We start from the raw sequence: 26704 nt of genomic DNA, 5'->3' as shown, positions 1-26704 counted from the left end.
GTATTAGGAAAATGGGCTGCCTGGAAGTGAAAGGCAGCAAGCCTGGCACCACTGGAGGCGTGAGTGTTTGGGTGATGCAGCCCCTGTGGAGGCTGAAGACAGCGCCGACAGCCAGCCTGAAAAGAAGGAGGGGCCAGAGTCTCGGTGAGAGCTGTGAATCCAGCTTCCTGGGGGCAGCTCTGGAGCTGTGGGTTACTGAGTCAACATGTTTCCTTTAATGATTAACCCAGTCTAGGCTGGGTTTTCTGTTGTTTCTAGCATAAATAGCCCTAACTACTGTAGGCAGAATAGCTCAGAATGGTGTTCCCAGGAGCACCCTGGTGCTTCCTGTATCATGCCCAGGAGTGAGAAAGGAGTGAGTCAAGGCCAAGCTGTCAGCCACCAAGACAGGCAGAGAGAAACCAACAGAAACCAACAGCTTCCATGGTGGCACCAATGAAAGGAAGGAAAAGCAGAACCCAGCGACACAGCCCGGGCATTGGGAGTCCTTGTCCAGACATTCCAGAGAGCACAGCCTGAGTCAGCATCGTTGTTCCTAAAGCAGGTGCTAAATGGTGACCAGGTATTCATGAATTAGAGGTTACAGGACTCTTACAATCAGTTAATAAGGTGATTATGAAAAGTCTGCTACTTAATAGAAGAAGTTAATTGTTCATAGGAACAACAATCTTCTCTATTTCAATAAAGGAGCTTATTTTCAATGACGATTGCATAGACTTACTTTGCAAAAAAAGGCATCAGTGTATATGTCTTTTTTTCAGATTATTTTATTCAATGGATGCTAAAGAATGGGAAAAGTCACTCTTTAAAAAAAAAGCACTATATTTGCTTTGATCCGTGTCTATTTCTGAGTCTCTTATTTGGTAAATAATAACATTAAACTTTAAGTCATAGTTAAATGTTTAGTCTTGACTTTAATATTAGATCTAAGAAGTCTTCCATAATTTTGTTCTTTTTCACAAGTTAGTATTCTGTCTCTGTTAATAAAAGAAAATAGAAGGAGACTTGGGGGCCGGGGCAACAATTTTATCTTATTAAGAAAAACACTCTTTGTCCATTCTGAACTTAGAAAATCTATTTTTTCTACATAATATTGAAATATTTAACAGTTTATAAAAACATAAGCATTTACATTAAATACAGCCCTGTCACTTTCGCTGGGACTCTCATAAAAGTGATGAATATACATGCATGAAAATTTAAAAAGACCATCAAACATTCATATGGAAATGCAGCATTATAAACAATAAATATCTGGGGTATCAAAGTCACAAATTTATCATTATTCTGATTGCCATGTGTTTTTCCAGTTAAAATCTTTACTATATAACTTATTATAATAACTTTATGAGTTAAACATAACTAATGTGAAAGAGAGTTCAATTAATTTGATGGCTAAAATACAATTCTCAATATTTTGCAACATATTTTAGTTTCTACATATAAAACTGTCATTTTGGCAAGAAATACACATCCATATAGTAGGTGTTCAGTTACGTTCCTTTACAAAGTTAACAAAAAGAATATAATGAAAGAATTATTTCTGAGATAATCTTACTGCTTTAGCTCTTGGGCTTTGGCAATAAATGTCTGGATTTTTAAATCTATATAACTTAAATATTGTATTTACAAAATATAATTACTTTTAGTCAAAATATTATACAAAATACTGTCATTACACATTTAAAGGGTGCTTTTCTGTACCATGAATGGGAGCCCTTTATATGCTAACCTCTGCTTTTCCCACTGTTTTCAGGATCCTTCCACTCCCCAGTATCTCAGAGCTGAGTTTTTAACAATGAAAACTGGTCTATGATAAAATATGTGTCTGAAGAGCAAAGAGTGCTGTATAACCTACACAAGTTTTTCTAGACAATTCCTCCCAGTTAAAGGCGCTTAAAATTCAAATGGCACATTTTACATTTTTATTCTTTCAGTTTGTCATTAAACACCTCTAACAGATACTTTTTAGGGATATTGTGTCATTTTGGAAGATGCTTTCAAAATGCATAGCTGAGCAAAGAAGCACCCTGCTTACATTAACTCTCCAACATCTTCTGTCTATCTATACACAAACAAGTATGAGTTATTCAATTAAAATACTGACAGAATAAATGATATTCATGTTTTTGCTCCTGGCTGCTAGAAGAGGTGTCTTTGTAAAATGACGAATGTATAATCATCATTCTTGAGTTCCATAACTGAATTCCACAGTTGAGGATCTTGTCCTGAAAATGGACCAGGTCTCCTTCCTTATCTATCAGGGCTCTTCCTTACATATCAGTGCATATCCCCAGCCCATCAAAAGATGGACACAAATCTTTTCAACTTGAGAATCCCAAGAAATTCACACGAACGATGTGTGATTGGATGTGGACCAGCCAAGAATAAGGGAATTCCAATGCACAAGCCAACTTCAGCAGCCCTGCCCAGTACAAGGTGCACACTTGGTTGCAATCCATATACGCGGCACATCAGGAGTCCTTGCCCAGGGGTGGACGGAGGGTTACTTACACGTGTGGACATCAGTCATGCTTTCGCATCTTCTGCAGCGGACGTAGCAGCACCAGATAAACTTACACTCACACCTCTCCACGTGCCTGACCACATGGGTGTTGTATCCTCGGCCACAGCATAAGAGGTTGCAGCCGTCAGCCCCTTCCGAAGTGCGGTTGCATTCTCTGCCTTGAGTCCCTGGGATGCCCAGTTTCTTGTCCTCCACACAGTAGTTGGGAGACTTATTGACATAGAGCAGATCTTCCTTGCGAATCGGTAGTTTCCTCTGATCTTTTTCTCTCCGGTGCATTTTCTTCTTTGTTTTCTCTGATATCTGAATACTATTTTCATATTTATCCTTCAACAAATGGCCGATCTTTTCAAAGGAAGACATGGTTTTCCAGCATGTTTTAACAGCACAAGAGCCAGAAACTCCGTGGCAGCGGCAGTCTACTGACATCAACTTGGCGACAGCCTGAAACCAACAGTAACTACGTTCAAATATCACTCATCAAGACGGACACACAGCTAACCTAATCGCTTAAGTTCCTGGGTGTGTTTTCTCCAAGGTAAAAAGGATACGTATGAACATAAAGGACCTTCAAGAGTGTTTAGAGTTCAACTGCTGTCCTTTGGTTTTGTCCCAAATGTTTTCTCCAACTGTCAAGACCCTGCAGAGGAAGTTTTCCCAGGAGGCATTTAAAGTACCGTACCTAGCAAATATTGTTATCAGAGATGATCTGAGTTAACAAGAACGACTTTTATTTCTGACTCCACATTTAATTTTGGGTGTGAGAGGATGCTCATGGATGCCTGTATCTTCCTGAACCCATTCTACCCCTTGCCACTCAGTGTATATGATCCATGAACCAGCAACACTAGTGTCACTTGTGAGAAACACAAACACTGAGGTCCCACTACAGACCTACAGAATCAAAAGCTGCATTAAGACCCCCAGGTGACACTTAGGCATATTAAAATTAAAGAAACACTGAAAGAGCAGCTTCCCTCACCACTGTTAGTATGCAGAAACATCCGTAGAACTTTACGGCTAAATGATGTTCTATGCCCTAAGATTCTGACTTGATTGGCTAGGGTGGGGTTTAGCCACTGGTACTTTCACCAAGATGCTCAGATGATTCTGACGGCATCCAGAGAAGACACCTGCTGCTTCAACTAACAGTTCTCAAGTTTGATGATTATTAAAGTGAGTTCTATTCATGGGATTTGGGTAAATGTGCTATCCCCTGGTCTCAGACCAAATGAGAAAACCTGATCAATCAAGAAAAGTTGTTCAAAAGGAGAGGGAGCTGGAGAATATGGTTGCTCTCAGCAAATTCTTACCCTCTTCTGAAAAAATGAATTCAAAACATATGTGCTATCTTTGATGCACCAGTGGCACTTTCCTAACAGAGACAGTAAGTGCTGTGTTCAGTTTTTACAGACTGAGGAATTAAATGAGATTTCGCATGTTTGTAATTGTCAAATGTCTAGCACATGTGAAGGTCTAAATAAACACTCTCTTGCTCTGAAGAAGAAGGTAGTGTATGAACTAGAATAAAAATGTTCCAATGGAGCTAACGGCACAGAAACCACATAGAGATGTGAAAAGTTTCAGCCTCTAATCTCTTACATACCAGGCTAGCCAGCATAGCTTCCTTCAATCCCCAGATGATGGCAGAGCCGATTAATCAATCGTCAGGGCTAGCTGTAGAGCTGACATTCTGTCAACATGCTGGGTAAAATGAAAAATGGATCCATGTATTCAATAACTTGGAAATTATGTATGTAATCTCACCAAAGAAGGGGAAAACCTTCCAGTTTAAATTCCACTTACAGCTCTTATCAAAACTGTAAAATGATGGGGGTCTACACTACTCTGTACCAAAACTGACATTGACATGTGTGCCGAATATTACATTTTTTTTTAACAAATTAACAAAATTTCATGAACTTTCTAATGAGACTATCTCAAACAATTGATAATATCTGCAGTCTTAAATGACAGCATATGGTATTGATTCATGCAATGTCTGACGCTTGTTAGCGGTGTTTAAAATAAACAGAATATTGAAACCTTGTCCTCTATAGATTATAGCACGTAGGCTTTTTCTGACTTCACAAAACTGAGAAGCTAACCCATGTGTCTATTTCTCATTAGCTCAAGGCAAAATTATGTGAGAGCAATTTACAAAGCATGGCACAAAGGCTTGTTTGGCTGCATTTATGGCATTTGATAGTCACAAAATCCTCAATTCTTCAAAATGTCTCAAGACAAATAAATGTTCAGATTAATGCAATCTGCTTAGATTGATTCAAATTTTAAGTGTCTGATGGACAGGAGAGAGCTCATTTGGCGTGAGGAAATAACAAGAGATTGTTTAAAAAAAAAAAAAAAAAGCCCAAGCCTAGGAATGTCTGTTTATGTGTTTAAACACAATTTTCCCTACTGTCACCGACAGTGATTTAAGGTTGCTTCTTCTTCTGGGTCATGACTGAGGAGCCAGCTTTTTCTTTTATTAACCAGTTCAGACATCACTAAGGTGTTGCCTATTTGCAAAGCTTGGAGGACAGAGTAAATGTTTATCAAATATTTATTCAGTGATTAGTCTAGCTCATTCCGACAGTTTTACCACATCCTCAGTTGGTAACCTGATCGGGTGGAGGTAATAGAAATCACCTTCTTAAAAGTCATTTTCAGAGGGCCAATGGCATTGGGAGAACTTGAGCTGGCCAGGAGCTGTTCTAATTCCTCAGCCTTAGCCCCAGACACAATAGTGTCGCCCACAAAAGTGACACACCGCACCACAGGTTTGAAGGAGAAAAAGACTGACTTTCAAATTCAGTTGCATCACCTGCTGAATTTGTATCAGAATTTTGGGAGGGTATCCCTACTCTAAAAAAACTAGCCCTTCAAAAAAAAATGTCTAGGGTTTAGAATTAGCTAGTGATGATAAGTTGAAAGTTTTATTCTATGTTTGTGAATTATAAGTTACCCCAAGCAGTAAACATAAGATAAATAATATTTAATTATTTATACACGTATACATACAGACACACACACACACACACACACACACACAGTCTAGGCTAGGACAGGAAAAACAAGAACCTCAAGGAAAAGAATCCAAGTCTCTTGACATGCAATTTGAAGGATTAGACCCTAATAATACTCCAAGGAAGAAACTTGGACAATTAGGAAATAAAGCCACGTAATCACCCTTAAGAGAATCCTGTGAAAAACAGAGTTCAAGGGCAGATACATACACAAACACACACACACACACACACACACTTTAAATTCTACAAAACTTAGTACTTCTCTGAGCAAATTTTCAGAAGTTGTTTTACTTAATTTAGTTTTTTAGGAAGAAATGTTTTGTACATACTAGATAGTGAACAAGCACTTACTTAAGATTCCAATTTTACAGAAAAATAAACAGTGTGGTTAAGACACTTGTCTTACATAGGAAAGTGGGTGATATATGATATAAGATCTTTACATATAGCAGGGTAATTTTAGATCAGAGGAAAAATGAAAGTGGAAAATGCAAGTATATTTAAGGAAATTGTGTGAACACTAAGAAAAAAGGTGTATTCCCAAGCTTTTCTGATAGGATTCTTAACTAATGTTAAAAAGCCGTCATGAGCCACAATGATACACACTCATTTTCTGCTAACAGGAAAGTAAGAGAATAGCAACCAAGTGAGTTGTGTGTGGTTATGAGAAAATTCCTTTCTCTACTGTAGTTGAGTTGTTAAGGTTTATAACGATATTAACAGAGGAATGTTTTGTTAACTATTGCAAACAGATGTGCACATTTTGTTGGAATATTTTTAAACTATGGGAGAGCAATTAGGAGGGTAGCATTTAATCTGCTGGGCTCTTTGTGTAAGTTTTGGTTTGATAAATTTCTAATGAAGCGAAATAGGAAAGAGGTTTTATTAATGCTTAATGTAAAAATAAAAACTGCTTAAGAAGTGGTTTTAGGACTGATTGCTCTCACAATTTTGACTCAGAAGTATTGCAGCAGGCGGCGATTATTTTCCAGTATATTACTTTATCCAAACTTTGCAGAAATAGCCAGAAAATTGTTGTGGAATATTTTGTGACTAACATTTCATTTTTTCAACCATCAGATGATCTTTTTAAGTTTTTATGAAAACTGTGATATAAGTTTGGACGGGTATATGCAGGATTCCTATGTCTCTGGACTATTTTGTCCTTTTCTGTCCAAAAATATATTTGAACCTGCTGAAAAGCAAAACATGATCATGCTGGACACCTATTTATAAATATTCTTCAAACAGGTCAATGAAAACTTGGGGTCAGCCCTTCCCACTTTGTTGAGTTACTCATCATAAAACAAATTATGGGGTAGGAAAACTTAAAAGTTTATGAGGTGGACCTGGTAAGAATGGAAATATTTTAAGCACACCAAAAGAAATACCCATAAATATTCCAAGTCACATTATTCCCAGAAGTTCTACCCCTGGAAGACATCACATCATTCTGTTAGCCAATCACCAACCGGCAACATTATTCTTGGAGTCATAAGTTTAGGAATGGTGTCAGAACCCAAGTGGGAATCAGAGTATTTAAGGTCAGCGGTTAGAAAATCATCTATCCTGCTCATAGCACTACTAAGCGCCAGTACCCACATTTCTCTGAATGCTTTCCTACATTTTGAGTTTGGGATTTTGAGACCAGGAAAATCAACTCAATTGAATGCAGATCTTGAACTTTACTCAGAAGAATATGGCTATTAAATTAAAGTCCTAATTGTCAATATTGAGAATCGAGTTGACTGCCCTTCCTTGTTAGATAATAACTTGGAAATCTGGGGTTTAGTTTTTGGCCACCAAGGGGGAAAAAAAGCACAAAAATGTTTTGAATTATAATGTTTCATGAAAAAGACCAACAAAAATACCAGTGTAGTGCTGCTCCCAAAATAACCAGGTAAATATTTTGCAATATTTAAAAATTCCATCTAGAACAATGTGGAAAAAATTCGTACAGAAAATGGAAATTTACAGGAAAGGTATATATATTTATGGGTTAATTTATTCTTCTGCCTAGTTAAGATAACAGAAAAAAATCAAAGTAATGTGAGGATATTGTTTTTTTTTTCCAACGAAAGTGGATTAAAGCTGATGCTGAATAGCTTCATCTTTTTAATAAAATTAGAATATTAAAATAGTCTAAGATAAAAATTAGCAGTTACAGGCAAATATTGCTACCTAATTTAAATACACACAAGATTAAATAAAACTAAAAAGCTGTCTGATGTTACTTATAAAAATACATTTTAAAATGCTTTATGACTTTTCCTAAGTTTGCAGATGACTTTATTTAAGAGATTTAATCCAATGAGCTTTTAAGTTTTGGTTCTGTGGTTAAAATTTTTTAATCTCTACCAAACTTCTTAAACAATGGCTAAAGAAGATATAAGATCTATATTGATAATAAAAATTCATTTAATTATTTTCTTGTTTTTAAATGTATCAATTTTAATATTTTTCTAGTTTATAGTTTTAAAGAACATATATTAGTTAAATTTCACCTCTTATATTAATATATTAAAAATAATAAAAGTTCATTTATTGGATAACGTGTAGTTGAGGCAACATATCATTCATTCTTTTTTTATACGTAAAATTTTAAGGGAAAGACACACATACATAACTGTTGTGTTATTTTTGTGATATAAAATAAACTTTTGACATTTATAAACAAAAATATGAAAAGCTTACACAGCTATTTATTGATTTTCCTATTTGTTATTTTGTTATTTAGAATCGAACATTCAAACTGAATTAAAAATTCAACTTTGAAGCATTACAGTGATATATTTACTGAGTTTTCTGTTTTTTTATTTTTAAACTAGGGCAGTTAAGTAAAGAAAACTGGCTGGAACTTGCAATTATTCTGAATGAGTTCCATTTATTCACTTTCCACAAATGTAAAATAAATGCAACATACACTTTAAATATCCCTAAGAGATATGGCAACTTGTTTTAATTTTACTTCAGGAGAATGCGGCAGATTTCAATTACCATCTTGGGACCTCTATAGGCTATTGGATATTAACAATAATATATAATATGTGCTGATATTCCTGTCCTGAAAGTTTATTACACCATAGGAAATATATATTCATAAAAAAGTTTCTACTCTTTTATGAAAGTCCCCATAAATTGCCAAATAATTCAATTATGTTGCCACTATTCATTGATATAAATAAATAAAACTTAAAATGAGCTCTAAATATACTCTATTTTAAGAAACCAATATAAAAAATTAGAATTCATTAAGGAGGTTAGTTAGATTATAGTTCCTCAAATGTCTCCATTCAATCTTTAATATATTTATATTTTAAGATATCCATTTATTTAGTATATACACAGCTTTTTATACCTATGAGTTTTTAATATTAACATATTGCTTTATAATAAAATGATCACTTCCCTTTAAAAAAAAACCATTGCTTTACAAAATATTAGTTAAAGATTGTGTATTCTCTAAGAATATTTGCTAGAGAAAGTAAAGACAAAACTGACAGGATCCATTGTCCATTAGAAAGTAGATTTTAAACAATATAGTTGAAATCCAAATTTAGATAAATAAAATTTAATTATTAAGTCTCATTAGAAACTCAACTACTGTAGATCGAATTATGGTTTTGCCACTAACTAGCTAATAGAGAAGAGCCAAGAAATTCAACAGGCACTTGTATAACTACTGTTTTATAATTAATATTTTAGATATATAAGATACACAACCATACACATTTTATAACACAAAGCAACCGACACCAGACGCAGAATCTAAACTAAACCAATGTGCTTTGCATATACTCTTTAAGAAATAGATATACATTCATGTACGGTGGGATTTCAACAATTTCTTGGAAAATAGAAATAAAAGGTATTTATTTAAGTGCAAAAAATTGAAGTCCATGTGTAGTATGCATGGATTTCAACTTTTTGATATAAGATAAACATCTTTTAATTCAGTACCCTTCCGTGTGTGTGTGTGTGTGTGTGTGTGTGAGAGAGAGAGAGAGAGAGAGAGAGAGAGAGAAGGGGGGGCAGAGGGAGGAGATAGAGTGTGTGTTAGGCTGCCAGTGCTTGACTTTTAAACGATCTTGATAGGTTCATGCAGAACTGTAATCCTACTGATACTTGATTCCATTTTCTAATACATACCTGCCTCCCAGCTTCATTGTTATGTAGATTCATTGCTAGCAGTACTTTGCTGTCCTTCCCTGTGGTGTTTCTGATGGGAAAGTCTAGGAACTTCCTGCTGAACCACATGCCATACTGGACATCATCGGAGCAGCCCCCCCAGTGCCAGCCTTCGCTTGCCGACCCACCGTTCTGCAAGGTGGTGTCACAGGAGCATTCTGTCATGTTGCCTGCACTACAGGACCTGGTCACAGCATGCACCAGGCCTGCAGCCATTACAGCATAAATAAATGCTGTCTCCTTGGTGCCTAGAATAAAACATAGGTTGCTAAATTAGAGAGCTATGTCACTCTCCATTTATGATCAAAACAAAGCTTCCTATTCATCCTCTTACCAGGCAAGCAATTTTTCTGTTTCTTACAGTAGATGCTTTAATGAGCACATATTTAGAAAGAAAGCTTTCCTATTGCTCCAATCTTTTAAAAACCAGCATTAGTTTTCAGTAATCCACTTGAAGAGATTGTCATACATTGCATGTTATACATTGTCTTCGTGCCTTAAAATTATCTGTGTATTTTTAAAGTGTGAAATGTCAGCACCTAAGGCAGCACTTAATAGGCAGGACTAGCTGGATAAAACCTATTGATTTTAAAATCTTTTGCATGGGTAAATAATGAACGTAGTACAACATCCAAATGAAACAGGAATGTCATTCTTTTTAAATTTAAAATGTACCTTCCCATAACAGTTGAAAATTTTGTGATTTTTTGCATGCATAAATAATACAAGTCAGAAGGCAAATTAAAATTAAACAATGACCAAAGCAATTAGTAGATAAATGTTACAGTTTACTTTCACATTAACGGCTAGATTTTTTTTAGGATACCGTGAATAACAATCACTGGTATTATATGAGACAGTTAAACACTTTATACAGTACTAGCTAATCCTCTCACAACTTTAAAGGCCATGAAAGGTAAGATAATGGAAATATCATTAGGAAAAAAAGAAGTGTCTGTTATTGAAAAAGGTGAATTTATCACACTTGCAGTAGAATTTGCGCTAAAATCTTTGAAAAGTAAAGTTCCACCAAAACATTAACAACATGGACTAGAAGGGACTCAGCAGGCGAGTTTTTTTTCTTTCCAGATGTTTAGATTGGAGTAGCAACAGTTTCACACCCGTTGTCCAATAAACCTTTCAACAGCGGATGTCTCAGCAACTGTGAAGAGCGCATCTTCTTTTTTCCCTCCTGTATTTGTCTTTTTCGCCCTGGGGCCAGGGTTCCTGGAGGAGCCCGCGCGGCCAGTCCCAGGGTCCGCGATGCTAGGGCGGCAGCACGGGGTAGGGACTGCACCCGGCAGGGTCAGAGCCAGGGAAGAGTGGCTCTGCAGCGTGAGTGCCACGCCTGTTCGATTCTCTGAGCCTGCTGATGTGCCTGGAGCAACTCTGGTCCCTGTACCTTTGTCCTGACCAGGCCACCACGCACGTGGAGGTAGCACTTGGTTTGACTTCAGTTCGCGCGCCGCGGCGTGCCCCTGTGGGGACTAGGGGGGAAGGGGCGGGAAACAGCGCCGGGGCTTCAGGAGCCGCGCTCGCCTTAGCCGCATGTTAGGTTCTCTGGGACAGCGCCTTTCAAGCCTCCCGCGTTCCGCGAACCCGGTGCTCAGAGCAGCCAACACACCCGGGGCTCGGCTGCGGGGAGTCCCTGGTCCAGGGCTCCGCGAGCAGCGGAGCCGGCTAAATCAAAGCAGATGCCGTTGCAGCATTCCCCGCGGCCCGTTTTATGTTTCTCCAGCTGGTCACCTACATAGGGGGGCGCTACGGGGTCCGAGGCGGGTCGCTGGGCCAGCAAAGTCGGAGTTTTTCTCCAACTGGGACAAGGCGCCGCAGGAAAGAGGAAGAACCACAGCCTCCCGTGCGCCCGGTTCTGGACCTGCGGAGTCCCCACCCGGCCTCCAGGCCGCACCTGCACCCCTGATTTAGCCAACGTCCCTCCTGATTCCTGGGCACCGAGAGGCCTCTTTGGGGATTTCAGCGCGGGGCCACACCAGCGCTAACTCTTTGGAGGACTTGGCGGAGAAGTGCTAGCCTTCCCACCCTGCCAACCCCGAGGGTCCCAGGAACTCACCGCTGCTCAGCTCGTAGCCGAAGAGGGGCCCAGTGCCGAGCGGCGCGGCGGCGGCCGGGGCGGCGACCCTGCAGTTCCAGCGCTCGTGCCGGAACTGACTCCTGCACTCCTGGATGCCCAGGCGCGCGCCCTCGCGGATGCTCGGCAGCAGGTACGGTTTCCTCTTGCACAGCTCCTTCTGGCGGCCGCTCAGCGGCAAGTTGGCGCAGCCCAGCTTCTCCGGGACGCCAAAGGAGGCGATGCCCAACCACCTGTGAGACACGGCCGCCCCCAGCGTTAAGCCGCTCCTTGCTCTCCTCCCCAGTACCAGATGCTGACTCGAAAATCAAAGTCACCGCCCTAAGGGTCCCCGCCGCGCCTCTCCCCGGCCTCAGCTGAAAGCTGTCTGAGGCTGGGCACCCTTTATACCGCGTCCACCCCGTGTACCCCTGGCTTCCCGATACTCACATCCAGTTTCCTTGGGCTCCGCAGGGAAACAGCGCGAGCAGGGCTGCCCACAGCGCGCACAGGCGTGGCAGTCCCAGGAGCGCCGCTCGGTCCATGGCCCCCGCATGGAGTCCCCCAGCCCCAGCCACTCCTGCGCTACCTCCCTAGAGGCTCGGCGGACCCGGCTGCAGGTCAGTCCCCGAGCACCAAGTTGTCCCTCGCCCTGGTTCTCCTTGCATGCAACATAAAAAGAAGGTCAATCTGAGAGGGGCTCCCAGAAGCTCCCCCTGGTTGGCAGGGAGCAGTAGAGGAGTGGGGGAGGACAACCTGGGCCCTCCTGCTGCGCGGAGCCGGGGTGTGCGGGAGATGCGCCAGCGAGCCTAGCACTCCAAGGTGGGAAACTTCTGTTGATGTATCGCGGTCTCCATCGCCCCCGGCCTCTCCTCCCATCTCCTCCCCCTGGCCGCGCCCGGCGTCTGATTGGCCCAGCGGAGGTCCTGCATCTTATCGTGCCGGGACCTCAGGTTCCCATTGGCTGAGAACGAGCTCCTCGCAGGGCGTCGCGGGCCCGCGCCTCCCCAACAGTGGGTCCCTAGCTGGGGTGTGTCCTGACCTTTCCTCCCGTTACTGTCTGCAGACAGCGGGTAGCTGTGGGGCTTATTCAACGCCCAGCCTGAGAGGCAGGCTTCTGTTGTCGCATCCTGGGGGAAAGCGTGGTTTTGATGGAAGTTTGAGTCCCAGCCTCCCCAGACGCATCTGGGTGGAATGGCTACACAATGTCATGCTGCTCTTCCCTTCTGTCCTTGACCTCCCAGGAGAGTCGTGGTTTTGAGGGACATTTGGTCCCAGACAAATTGACCTTCCAATCCCCTGCTTGAAGTTTTAGTGTACGGAGACATTAAAAGATGGGTGAGGTGCTGTCAGGATTACGTTCCTTGTCATTTCTGAATACGTGTATTTTTAGTCTTACATTGAATCTACTGTATTTTAATTGTCTGTGATTTCCTTTTCCCCGCTTGTCGGATTTCCTACAGTCCTCAGGAGCACGGTGAGTCCTAAGCAAAAGATGGAGGGCAGATCAAGCGAGAGCTCTCTGCCAGTACTAGAAAGCCTTGTGGTGATTTAATTTCCCTTTTGTCCCACATTATAACTTTTGTGAATACCTTGGACAGGTCTTCACCATGAAGAAAGCTTTTTAAAAAGTGTTTTCAGCACCTCTTCTTTCCCCAATCCTGTGGAACTTGACCCTTCAAAAGCAGGAGTTGTTTCGGTGGCTGGTTGGTCAAGAAGGCTAGTTAACCAGTGTTTTGTATTATAGACAGTCTCCGGGAGAATTCGGGAGGCCCCTCTCCTCAGAGCATGCCTAGCTGTGTTTTCAGAAAATTCCATGTCTCTGTTTCCTGGTTAGGCACAAGACATGTTTGTGAGACCCATTACCCGCACCCCAAAGAACTTCTGGAAAGTTAATATATTCTTAAGGTAGGCATATCAGTTCAGCAGGTGCTCCCAAGGAGACAGACTGAAATAAAGGTTTTGATGATATTTGTTGCCCATTTCCTTGTCAGCCTAAAGCAATAAAAACTCACCGAAATTCTCATCCTGCCCATTCACTTCTTTATCCAACAAATATTTATTGAGTGTACACAATGTACCAGGTCCCAAAACCACATTATAATTTTTTGAGTCAAGCTGATGATAGGGTATAGTTACTCATCCAGAAATGTTTTTGGCTAACGGCTAGTGGCCTCTCTGAAAATCAGCGCCTTCATCCAAGGTTTGGTCTGTAAACTTCTCCAAGAAGGACCATGACATATCCATTACTGTATTCCTGCCACTGGGCCCAGCACATAAGATCCTGATTTTGAACACAATCGTCAGAGTGGAATAAGATTATGAAGAACATCCTGGGAAGACACCTGGTGGCCTAAATGCTGGTACTGAAGTTACTTCCTTTTTAAGGGGAATTGGTGTTGGAGGGATGGGGAGGGGGTGACAATCTTGGAATTAAGGAGAGAGTTGGAGAACATCAATATTTGAGGTTGATTTTAAAGCCAACAGTGCTAGTTGTTTTACTGTTTTTGTTTTCATTCAAAAATGTATATTTAACCCTCTGTTACATATCAGTGTAGGGATAGCACTGAGTCAAATGGTTGTGGAATCCACAGTCTACTTGGCATGATAGACACGTGACTTGGCAATTCCAGTGCACTGTAGTAAGTGTATAAAGTAGAATGTGCCATGAAAACATACACACACACACACACACACACACACACTCAGGAGTTACTTGATGCACACTTGAGGGCTGGGGGGAGGGGTCACTGCATGGTACTTGCATGATTTCTCCAGGGACCTATCACTGTTCAGGCATTCAGAACAAACCTGTGGAGGAGCACTCAGAGTATGGCATTCTTGGAGTTTAAGAATACCAGGTCAAATGTTTTCAAATCCAAGACAGGATTTCAGTGCCCGAGTGGTCTTGTGCCTCATTTGTGCAGTCTAGGACCTTAGAGGTCCTTCTGTCCATACTTCTAAAGTAAAGGAAATGTATTCCCAAGAGTTGACCCAGCTGAAAAAGTGTGATTTTCTTTCAACTAACAGAGTTGATTGCCAATTTTATGCTAGGCATTGTGATCTTTCGTGTACTGAGAGTCTGCTGTATGCACTTAACATCCTCTCTCTCTCTCTCGCTCTCACTCTCTCTCCCCCGCCCCGTGTGTGTGTGTGTGTGTGTGTGTGTGTGTAGTGCCACTCCCTCCCTCTCTCCTTCTACATGCACAAAACTTCAGCACCCCAACAATTGATACTGATTTTATAGTTGAGGAAATTCATCTTGGGTGATTAACAAATTTGCTCAAACCTCACTCAGCCGGCAAGGAGTAGAGTCGGAAATCAGCCTTGTTTTAAAACCCTCTTCTTTCCACCACCACTTCCTGTTGCATAACGTAGTTCAGAACCATTATTTAATTTTTCCTGACCAAACACCAGATCGCTGCATCTTAGGGTCTACATGTCTCACTTCTGTGCTATGGTTCCTTACATCACAGTTCCCAGTAAGGCCAATGTAAAAGCTGCTCTGTTCTCGGAAGATAAAAGCTACACTAGGTAGGTCTCCTGAGGAGGACCCTGTGAAGCAGGTCTCCCTGGGGCAAGGGGCAGTGGGCAGGGATGCATTTCTATGTGTCCTTTATTTGCTGTCTTCAGTTTTGTGGGCTGGGAAGAGCAGCAGGCGGAACAGTGATGCAGCTGAGCAACTGGGGCTCTAGTCAATGGTTGAAATGAGCAGCAACTCATTTCAACCTGGAGCCCGTGTTTTCTCATCTACAGAGTTATGGAAAGCTCTCTTTTAGGTTTGAATCACTTGCTGGATGTTTCCTAGGAGTGGGTGGTGTGTGTGTATGTGTGTGTGTGTGTGTGTGTGAGAGAGAGAGAGAGAGAGAGCAAGCGAGGTAGGGGAGAACTGAATTTTCTAGCAGATTGCAGGAGAAGGCATCCTTAACCAATGTGCTTGTCTACTGAGAGATGGGTCCATCTGTCCTCAAGGAGGTCACACACTGGGGTTTTTGGTCATAATCTATCTTTTGCTCCAAATTCACCTCTGGATTTCAATGAGCATGAATCATTTCCATTGTGGGAATCTTTTATTTTCAAAGTTTTATTTATTTGAAAAGCAGAGATACAGAGATAGAGGGAGAAACAGAGAGAGATACCTTCCACCTGCTGGTTTACTCCCCAGATGCTGGCCACAGCCAAGACTGGTCAAAGCCAAGAGCCAGGAACTGCATCCCAGTCTCCTACTTAATTGGGTCATCATCTGCTGCCTCCCAGGTGCATTAGGAGGAAGCTGGATCAGAAGCAGAGGTGGGACTGGATCCCAGGCACTTTGATATAGATTACAAGTAGGAGCATAATCCTCTGTACCACAATATGCACCCCGTGGAAATCTTTAAAATAGTTACATTTTAAGATATGCAATAATTTTATCAGCACATGAAATTTTATTTGGAGAATAAAAGTAGAAGTCACAGGTATTTTATTTATTCTGGACTAAAAAAAGTGAGTGTTTTCACAAACTATTTTGTAACTATTAATATAGTGTAGCTCAGCTCCGCTATCATTAGTGGGCATTAAGCACTCTATTTAGACTTGAGGCCTGGAGCAAAAAACGGATCAAATTGAAACACACACACAACCACATATTTCAAATTATTTATTTCTTTAGCAACAAGCAGGCACATCATTTTCTTTTTATGATTTTTTGGTTTTATATTTTGGAGGAGAGGACAAAATATTAACTAACCAATAGAATATGTCTAGTGCTTACTGTTCTGTGCAAGGTTTCTGAGCTTCTGGTAACCATATTTACAAAATGTTGTAAAGATCAAAGAACTATTTGTTCAGTAAATTGGAGATAGTATTATGATCTGAGCCCAGTTGCCTAAAATTTGATTAGTGGTGTTAAGAATAACCCCTTGTGGGGCCAGCATTTTGGTATAGCAGATAGAGCTACCACCTGTGATGTCAGCATCCTATTGGGCTCTGGTTCATGTCCCAGCTGCTCCATTTCCAGCCACTTCCCTGATAATGGGTTGGGAAAGCAAAGGAAGATGGCTCAAGTGTTTGGACCCCTGCAACCCATGTAGGAGACCCAGAAGAAACTCCTGGTTTCCTCCTGGTCCAGCTCTGGCTATCGCAGTTATCTGCAGAGTGAACCAGCAGATGAAAGATCTCTCTGTCTCTGTCTCTGCCTCTCCTTCTCTCTCCTCTGTAACTCTGACTTTCAAATAAATAGATCTTTAAAAAATAGAAAAAAAAAGGATAGCACCTTGTGACTCCAAGTTTGCCTTGATTACTGAAACATCTGTAGTTACTTGATCCCACAAGGAGGGTGTGCACTTGAATTTGTTTTCCTAGCAGGGAGTGAGATGTTTTGAGCTCTATTCTGGGAAGGGGACTTAGGAAGGGAAGAACCAGATTTCCAGCAGATTCATTAAACTCAAAACAGCTCTCTGGAGGGGATGAATCTGTGACTATGGTCATTTCTGACCAGCTGAGCCAACTGGACCAGATAAATTGGCTGGCAAAAAAAAAAAAAAAAAAAATCCCAGCTCCACCTAAGATTGTTGTAGTTTGACCATTGTAGAACCCAGGGGAGCCTGTTCCCTTTGGTAGTTTTCTCTCAGTCCCTGGGAAACTCAGCAAAAGTCTGCCTGCACAGATATGCCTTGGACTCTGCCTCTGGCAGCCCATCAGAGGACGAGACTTCTAAGGGCCCTGTTGTAAGAATTTCTGCTGCAGATCACAGAGACTTATGTACTGGAAACTGATACCAGAAGCACCCCAGCTGGTCTTAACTCCTATGATGGAACAGAAGAGCAGAGGTGACTTTTTGCATAACTGGGTCCCCATCCATTCTATTTTAAATTCCACCTGGATGCTACAAGTGTGGAACAGGGCACAGGCTTGTGACCACTGGCTCTCAGGAGGGGGTGGAGAATGGCATCCTGGATGCCCTGCTGTCCTTTGGTGGCCTGAAACGCCTGCAGGAATGACAGACATGGGGGAGCAGGGGAGACACCAGTGCTCGTCCCAGGAGGGAGGGCGAGACTTGGAAAGGCATGGTGATGTCTTGCTGTTTAAGTGGCCACAACTATAGAAGTTAGATGTTTTGTTGTGGTTGCTTACTAATCCTAGAAATTAAGGCTGAAGAAACCTCATAAAGGGTTTGGAAAGAGTGGCTTGTCTCTGGGACAAGATCTCCCTAATCCCTGCACCCCAACACCCTTAAAAAAAAAGGAAAAAAATGTAAAAAAACCTCACAGAGTCAGAAATAAATGAAGTGGCTTATCTCTAGCAGTATTTAAGGCATTATACAATCTTTTCAGAATGAGAATGAAATTAAAAACAGTCTGAACAAAAAAGAGTGATTACTTTTGCCCAGAGAGTACAGGTAAGCAAAACATAAAACATAGAAATACACTGAGAAGGATGAGTTTTTGAATAGATCTTTTCAAAGAAACTTTGCTGAATTTTTCAAAATAAAGCAACTTCATAAATTAACAAATTATTATCACTTTTAATAAGCTGTCAAGGAAACTACTTTAAAAATCTACCACTTACATTTTTTTAGAGTAACATTTATGGAGTGATTGCTAGACTGCTTATAATGGAAAAAAGAAATTTTCTTCTTTTGGAAGTTTTTGCCAAAATTGGACAATAAAAATTTTAAAAGAAATGTCATTTTGAATTGATCGTGGCCATCTTTTCCAACTGTTGCTGTGCTTAGCCACACTTACATTATGGTGCCATAAATGTTCTTCTGCCAACAAAGGTCCGTCAAAAGTCAGCAAATGCCGATACTACTCTTGTAGCCAAGGTTGTTGTGCATATGTGTAACCTCTGGTCACTGTCTTCATTAGCAGTGAGCAGCAAGTTAATGTGGAGTTTATTAAGCCCGGTCAAGCAACAAATGCCATTTGGCATTGATTCATGTCTCAATCTTTACATGGAAGTCAATTACATTTTAACTTGACTTTAATAGTTTGAGTTTCCTGAACAAAAGCTTTAATAACTTTATTTTTTTCCTACATCAGTTTTTTTTTTAAAGATTTTATCCATTTTTTTGAAAGGTAGATTTAGAGAGAGAGAAACACTCCATCCACTGGTTCACTTCCTCAAAACACCGCAACAAATGGAGCTGGGCTGGTCCAAAGCCAGCAGCTTCTTCTGGACCTCTCATGTGGCTGCAAGGGCCCAAGCACTTGGGCCATCTTCTGCTGCTTTCCCAGGTGCATTAGCAGGGAGCGGGATCAGAAGTGGAGCAGCCTGATGTTGAACCGGTGCCCTTATGGGATTCTAGCACTGTAGGTAGTGGCTTTACCCACTATACCACAGTGCCGGCCTCATCTACATCAGTTTTTTTTTAATTCATATATATTCCTTTAAAAATGTTTATTTAATTTAATTTGAAGACATAAATAGATAAAAGAAAAGGAGAGAGAGAGAGAGAGAGATTGATTTTAGATGCATTGGTTCACGCCCCCAAATTCCCAAAATAGCCAGGGTTAGGCCAGGTCAAAGCCAGGAGCCATCATCTGCTGTCTCTAAGTGTGAGCATCAGCAGGAATCTTGAATGTGAAGTGGAGCCAGGACTCAAACCCAGGCACTCTGATATGGGATGCAGGTGCCCCAACCAGCATCTTAATCATGGGCCAAATGCCCACCTCCTGACATCAGTTTTAAGCCCTTTGGTTTGACTTCCAAAATCCTTAATTCAGTATTTTTTTTTAAGAAGTATCTCATTGGGACCAGCGCTGTGGTGCAGCAGGTAAAGCTGCCGCCTGCAGTGCCGGCATCCCATATGGGCGCCGGTTCGAGTCCCAACTGCTCCACTTCTGACCCAGCTCTCTGCTATGGCCTGGGAAAGTGTTAGAAGATGGCCCAAGTCCTTGGGCCCCTACACCTGCGTGCGAGACCTAGAAGAAGCTCCAGGTTCCTGGTTTCGGATCAGTGCAGCTCTGACTGTTGTGGCCAATTAGAGAATGAACTAGCGGATGGAAGACCTCTCTCTCTCTGCCTCTCCTCTCTGTGTGTAATTCTGATTTCCAAATAAAATAAATGAATCTTTTTTTTTTTTTTTTAAAAAAAAAGATGTATATTATTTATTTGAAAGACAGAATGACAAAGATTTTCAAGATCTTCCATCTGCTGGTTCATTCCTAAATGGCCAAAATGGGACACCAGGAGCCTATATCTCTATCTGGGTCTCCCAAGTGGGTTCAGGGGCCCAAGTACTTGGGCCATTTTCTGCTGCTTTTCCAGATGCATTAGCAAGGACATGGTTTGGAAGCAGAGTAGCCAGGACTTGAACCAGTACTCATATGGAGGGTCAGCGTTAACTCAACCTACTGCACCCCAGTGTCAACCCCTTTCATTCCATGTGTATCCATAGCATTCATTTTAAAAAAATTCATTTACTCTATTTCCTTAAACTCATTCTTTCTAGTCAGCCTGATTCTTGTTTCTATTTTCTGTTAAGCAGAGCCCGAATATTTATATACCAAGTTCTTTACTCATCCAAACCTATCTCCTCATCCTCTAGGTCATAACTCTTCAGGAGTTAGCATATTAACATTTCTCTCCATGCAATTCCTGTAACATCTGGGTCCCTACTACAAAATGTATCACTTTGTTTGCTTTTTCTTTACCTAATGTACCTTAATTGTCAGTCATCAGTTAGAATGGATAATTCTTTTGGGATGTCCATTGTCTACCAAAGGGCTGAGTGCATAGTAGGCATTCAGTAATGATTGTATGGTTGTGATTGTAACAGACAAGGAATCTCTCACAGGAACAGTGGAATCAATGAAGCATTAAGTTGAGAGCTGTCAACATTGACATAATCTACTAACTTGCCAGTTTTCAGTTGGAAGTTCGCCATGTCTGATACCTACTACATTACATTAGTATGTGCCACATGATTTGCACACCCTCCAAGGGGACCACCAGATGGCTGTGTCTGGAGTATTCACAGCTTCGGTTTCTGCTGGTGCTAAAATCAGTAAATAAACGGATACTCCTAAATCTTTCTGACAAATCTGTAGCCATGCCATGTGCTCCTTCCAGGTAAGTTTGTTGAGCTAGGCTAATAACTCAAACTCCTACTGGAGTTTTCTCCAGAGAGTACATTTATTTGAGTAGGCAAGTGCTCAGAGCCCAGGAGATTTATGAGGGTCCAGAGACATAAACACAAACTGCATAATAGGTGTGAGGTGTGTTCCAACTGCAGCCCTCTCACCTTCTGTTAATGATTACGGGAAGGGAGGCATCAATACAAAAACAGTCAACTTGAGGGCTCTCAAGTTTGCAATCTGATGAAGTCTTCTGGTGCCAGACCAACTTTTGGGGTTGTCACATGGCTTAGTGAGGCTGCTTCCAAAATGGGCTGAAAACCACAATTTTGATATACTGGGCCAAATGCCAGAACAGAGTCTTGAGTCTAGCCGGCTGAGTAAAAGATTCCAGTTGCTACTTTAGTACCAGCGTATTGTCTGAAATCCCCAAGGCACACTCATGAAACCAGCACCAGACAAATGCAGCGGAGCCGTTTGCAATGCTGTTTTGGGGAGAGAACTAATATTTGTCTTATAGGTTAACAGAGTTATGGCAGACTTTGGCTGGAAGGAGTTTTCCTTCAGGAACTGATTTGGCCCTCAGCATATCTTAATCTTACAGTAATTGTTGGCAGTCCAGGGTGGGGATCAGCACTGGAATCTTACCCTTCTTGCTCCACCCCTGTCTGCCCCAGGGGTGGTGATGAATAAAGCTCGCACAGAGAGAACTGAACCAGTTTGGGCAAACTATCAGCTTTATTAAGTTTTAAGCTTCCTGGTCTTGCTAGACTATGCAAAGTGCAGTTTCATGTTCCTTCTCCTGGAACTGAAGACAACAATGCTGACCACCTAGTCTTAGACTGAAAAGCAGGAGGTTAATGAATAAGCATAACAATTATTGATCAAACAGCACCTTTTGTAATCACCTTGGGATTAATTCTGAGAAAAGAAACTAGTTAGAAGCAACAGAAAGTGGAGAGGAAAGCTCTCTCAGTGAGGACATAGAGGTCTGTGAAGGCTCAGGGTAGCATTATCTTAATTTTGAAGCCCCCACTGGTGATGGAAACCAATTGACTGGCTACTCTTTTTCTCCAAAAGGAGGTGCAATCAATGAGGAATAAAACAGGGTGCAGAGTCCTCACCATAGCAGGAAGAAATGACAGTTCAGATATGTCAAAGGAGTCCTCACTTCCTGCTGTAAAGTGTAGTGTCACAAGCCCTCAGAATAGAGAGGCAGGAAGCAGTATACAACCTTTGTGGAAGCTCTGGGCAGGATAACTATGATGTAAATGTTCTGCACTGTATTCTGAGAACAAAGAAGTTGTGCAATGATTACGGCACTGTAGCGAGTGGTTTCTGTAGGGTCCATCAGTGCCAGCTGGTGCACTGGCCTCTCTACTTGAAGTCGTGGTGAGACAGGGTAGTGATCTTATTACCAACTACCTCTGCCTCTACAGGTTAACTCAGGAACAGAGGGAGATTTCACCAAATACCATGGCATCCTTAAATAATGTCCTCCTCCACTTTTTAAAGCTCAGAACACTTTAGTTTGTTTTTCTGCTTGCAGTTTCCTTTGATTATGCTAAATTAAACCATTATCCTCTCCCAATGTCATCTCAGGCAAGGGGCACAGAAACTTATCAGGTATGGCGTAATCAATCTGAGACTGGAATGTTAAATGAGGTGAAATCACAAAATAGATAGTCAACAGGTAGTTTAAAATCAGAAGATTAAATTTGAGAAATTGATGTATGTGGATATTCATGAAAACACTGAAGAAATAGTTTCATTCACTTAATAATCACAGTTATTTGCTTGTAGATTGCATACATTTTTAGTCTAGACAAAACATGTTAAAACTGCTTGTGATTGCATATAAAGAAATCTACATTTTTCAAGATAGTTTAAGTCATGTGATAACATGATGGAGAGTTGTTTGTAGTACTTGGCTTGCTTTAAAGGTGTGTCTTGCTTAGAATTCATAAATGAGCAAATTAATGGAATTGAAAGTCTTAAATGTATTTCACAGCTGGAGAAAACAACCACGTAGAAGGATTAAGCTCATCCAAGACTGTTTATCTTTCTGGCTCAGTTTTATGCAGTAACCCTCTGCAAGTGTTGGATTCTTCCTGTGGTTCTTGTCTTCATATTTAAACTGTGGTATTCCATAGTCCAATCAAAGGTGTACAACAGAGAATCGAGGGAACTTTGCAAAACAACCTAAATAAAATAATACTTTTGGTAAAATTCTAACAATAGATTCTAAGAAATCACCTATATGATGTAAATAATTCTATTTTTAAAAAACATTTTTATTTATTTGAAAGGGAGACAGGGAGAGAGAGAGAGAGAGAGAGAGAGAGAGATCTCCCATCCACTGGTTCATTCCCCAAATGCTTTCAATAGCTGAGGCTGGGCCAGGCTGAAGTCAGAAGCCTGGAAATCCATCCAGGTCTCCCAGGTGGGCAGTGAGGACCCAAGTGCTTGAGTCATGACCTCCTGTCTTCCAGAGTGTACATTACGCAGATCCTGATTTTGAACTCTGGTGTGGGATGCAGGCATCCCAAGTGGAGTCTGAACCACGCCCACCCTAATTATATAGTTCTTGTAACGAAAAATAATAGTTTCCCACTTCCCCACTTCCCAGTTACCCCCTCACTCAGAAGTAACAACTTTCAGCTCTTTTCAGTGATTCTATTAGCATTTTCCCTCAGTTTATTAAATATAATGTTTATACCATTATTTCATAATTTTAAAACTTCTAGGCATTATCTGTGTTTTTCATCACCCTCAGGGTTTTTTGTTGGTTTGTTTGTTTGTTTGTTTGTTTTGTTTGTTTTTACTTATTTGACAGGCAGAGTTAGACAGTGAGAAAGAGAGACAAAGAGAAAGGTCTTCCTTCCAATGATTCACCCCCTAAATAGCCGCTATGGCCGGAGCTGCACCTATCCGAAGCCAGGAGCCAGGTGCTTCCTTCTGGTCTCCCATGCAGGTGCAGGCACCCAATCACTTGAGCCATCCTCCACTGCCTTCCCGGGCCACAGCAGAGAGCTGGACTGGAAGAGGAGCAACCGGGACTAGAACCCGGCGCCCATATGGGATTCTGGCACCGCAGGTGGAAGATTAGCCAAGTGAGCCACAGCGCCGGCTCCAATCACCCTCAGTTGTTAACATGTACACATTCTCATCTTTTCTCTTCCCATATGGATGCTTCAAATATGTGGTTATATATATATATATAATAACATATGTTATGACACAATGCTACTCATGCTAAGTGATATCAGATACTATGATTATTTTTCCTTTCCTCACTTGCCTTATCCCCTACTTGCTTCTTTTACTTTGCTATAAATTAGTGACATAATTATAGATCTTGGTGGTGTTCAAGTGATGTAATTATATGTAAAGTAATCTATCTATGTATATACACATACAATGTAGAATGGTTAAATAAGATTGGTGAGCATATTCATTCATCACCTCAAATACTTCTCATTTTTGGGGTGAGAACATTTGAGATTTACTCTCAGCAATTTTGAAATATATATTGTTATTAACTATCATCACCACACAAGGCAATAAATCCCAAAACATGCTGTTCTCCAGTGTAACTGAAACACTGTACCCTTTGATTAACATTCTTCCCATTCCTCAGCCCTGCTGCTTCTGGGGTCTCCCATTCTCTTCCCCTCTTACCTGTGTCCCCATCGGCTTTGTTCTCCAAGTGCTGGTCACGAATCCAACCCCAATTCTCACCAGTTTTCTGAATCTCCTCAGAGGAATCCACAGTGTTATCAATTGTGCCTTTTTGATTCAGGGTCTCAAAGGGTCGTTGGGTCTGTTTGGTGCCCAACTGTTCGGGGATCTTCTTCACCTTCATCTCAGGAATATCATCTTCCTTGTTTCTGGTTTTCATCTTTGGTTTACTCTCTTGTGATGGTGGAGCTTTCTGAGAGAGTGATGTGAAATCAGTTGTATGGGAATTCATATATCTTAAAAAATAGGTTTATCAGGGGCCGGCACTGTGGTGCAGTGGGTTAACGCCCTGGTCTGGAAGCACTGGCATCCCATATGGGCACTGGTTTTAGTCCCGGCTGCTCCTCTTCCAGTCCAGCTCTCTGCTATGGCCTGGGAAAGCAGTGGAGGGTGAACCAAGTCCTTGGGCCCCTGCACCCGTGTGGGAGACCAGGAAGAAGCTCCTGGATCCTGGCTTCAGATCGGCGCAGCTCCGGCCGTTGTGGCCATCTGGGGAGTGAACCAACAGATGGAAGACCTCTCTCTCCCTCTCTCTCTCTCTGCCTCTCCTTTCTCTGTGTAGCTCTGACTTTCAAATAAATAAAATAAATCTTTAAAAAAATAGGTTTATCTAGGGTGGGGGTTTGGCATAGCTATTAAGATGCTGCTTGGGTGCCTGTACCCTGTATTATGCACTTGGGTTTGAGTCCAGGTACTGCTCTCTATTCCAGCTTACTGTTAATGTGCACACTAGGTGGTGGCTCAAGTGTTTGGGTTTGTGCCACCCATGTGGGAGACCTGAATTGAATTCCCCGTTCTCAGCTTTGACCTGGCCCATCCATGGCAGTTAAAAGCATTTGGAGAGAAAACCAGCTGAATAGACCTCTCTGTTTCTCTCTCTGCTTTGCATGTAAATAATTTATAAATAAAAATATTATAACTAGTTTTCACCTACTGTTTGCCTGGATATTGGATTTTTTTCCCCAATATTTTTTTTTTTTCAAAAGGGATCACATATTTATTACTGAACCAGCCCACTGGTCACAGCCCTAATCAAACATGTCCAGCTGTCCAGATGATGGTGACATCTTCAGCTTGATGTGGTGATAGTGACGTTGTGACATTGAGACAGAAGAAATGAGCACGCCATTCAAGTGCAATTCCTTATAGACCCAGCTTGGTTCTTCTCCAATGTCTCCTCTTGGAGTTATACCTGATTTTATTACCAGTTTTCATCCGAATCCATTGCGGAATGGGGCGGTTTTGTTTTTGTTTTTTTGGCCAGGAACCTCTTGATTCTGAAGGTCTTGTGAGAAGACATGGCGAGGAAGAATCAGGGACACCCACCACGATGGCGGAGGAAAGGAGAAAGGTTTCCCCCAATATTTTAAAATGACTTTTTTTTGGTTGTTATTTTCAAGCTTCCTGGTTACTACTCTAATTCCAGGCCTTTTGTGTATGGTATCTTTTGGAATCTTCTCTTTCTCTATAATGTTTGGAAATTTCATGATGATGTGGCAGGATGTGAGTATATTACATTGGTTTTTCATACTAGTAAGCCATTTATTGAACTGATTTCCTTCCTTCAGTTTTCCTTCTTCTTTATAGATCTTCTACTTCTTTAATGTTAAATTAGCTTTCTGATTCCATAAGCTTTATTACTGTTTTCCACTTTGCTTTCTATGTTTTCCTTAATTTCTGTGCACTTTTCTCATTTGGATTTTTATTTGTTGCTTTTTTTGAAAGTCACAGTTACAGAGAGAGAGAGAGAAAGAGTTCCATTTGCTGGTTCACTCCCCAAATGGCCACAACAGTTGGAACTGGAACTTGCTGAAGCTAAGAGCCAGGAGCTACCTCCAGGCCTCCCACGTAGGTGCAAGGGCCTAAGGACTTGGGTTATCTTCCACTGCCAGGAGCATTAGCAGAGAACTGGATGGGAAGTGGAGCAGCCGGTACTTGAACTGGCACTCATATGGGATGCCAGTGCTGTAGGCAGCGGCTTTAGCCACTATACCACAACATTGGCCCCTCCTTATTTGTCTCTACTGAGCTTTTTATTTTGGCTAATATACATGTGTGTGTGAATAAGCATATGGTTGTACATAGGCATATA

At 41.3% G+C, this 26704-nt stretch overlaps 1 protein-coding gene and 1 pseudogene across 1 annotated transcript; both read right to left on the bottom strand.

Annotated features, from left to right (window-relative positions):
• Positions 1-888: 888 nt before the first annotated feature.
• On the bottom strand, positions 889-12700 carry WNT16 (Wnt family member 16). Its single transcript, XM_002712104.5, has 4 exons — positions 12263-12700; positions 11816-12066; positions 9706-9992; positions 889-2971 (listed from the first exon to the last, which is right to left on the bottom strand). Exons 1-4 carry the CDS (start codon positions 12355-12357, stop codon positions 2507-2509), a joined length of 1098 nt encoding a protein of 365 aa, XP_002712150.1. The 5' UTR covers positions 12358-12700; the 3' UTR covers positions 889-2506.
• Positions 12701-25580: 12880 nt separating this feature from the next.
• LOC108176819 (large ribosomal subunit protein eL39-like) lies at positions 25581-25927 on the bottom strand (annotated as a pseudogene).
• Between the last annotated feature and the right edge of the window lie 777 nt (positions 25928-26704).

Source organism: Oryctolagus cuniculus, chromosome 3 (genome assembly GCF_964237555.1).
Source record: "Oryctolagus cuniculus chromosome 3, mOryCun1.1, whole genome shotgun sequence".
NCBI classification, from domain to species: domain Eukaryota; kingdom Metazoa; phylum Chordata; class Mammalia; order Lagomorpha; family Leporidae; genus Oryctolagus; species Oryctolagus cuniculus.
The sequence above is the reverse complement of the archived record's forward strand: the minus strand, read 5'-3'. Positions and strand labels throughout refer to the sequence as shown.

Excerpts from the sequence above, each read along its gene's own strand:
- WNT16 (XM_002712104.5), bottom strand. The coding sequence starts at position 12,357 with ATGGACCGAGCGGCGCTCCTGGGACTGCCACGCCTGTGCGCGCTGTGG. Across the intron at positions 9,993-11,815 it reads CGGCTACGAGCTGAGCAGCG|GCACCAAGGAGACAGCATTT; the intron begins GTGAGTTCCTGG and ends GTTTTATTCTAG. Across the intron at positions 2,972-9,705 it reads ACAATGAAGCTGGGAGGCAG|GCTGTCGCCAAGTTGATGTC; the intron begins GTATGTATTAGA and ends TGTTGGTTTCAG.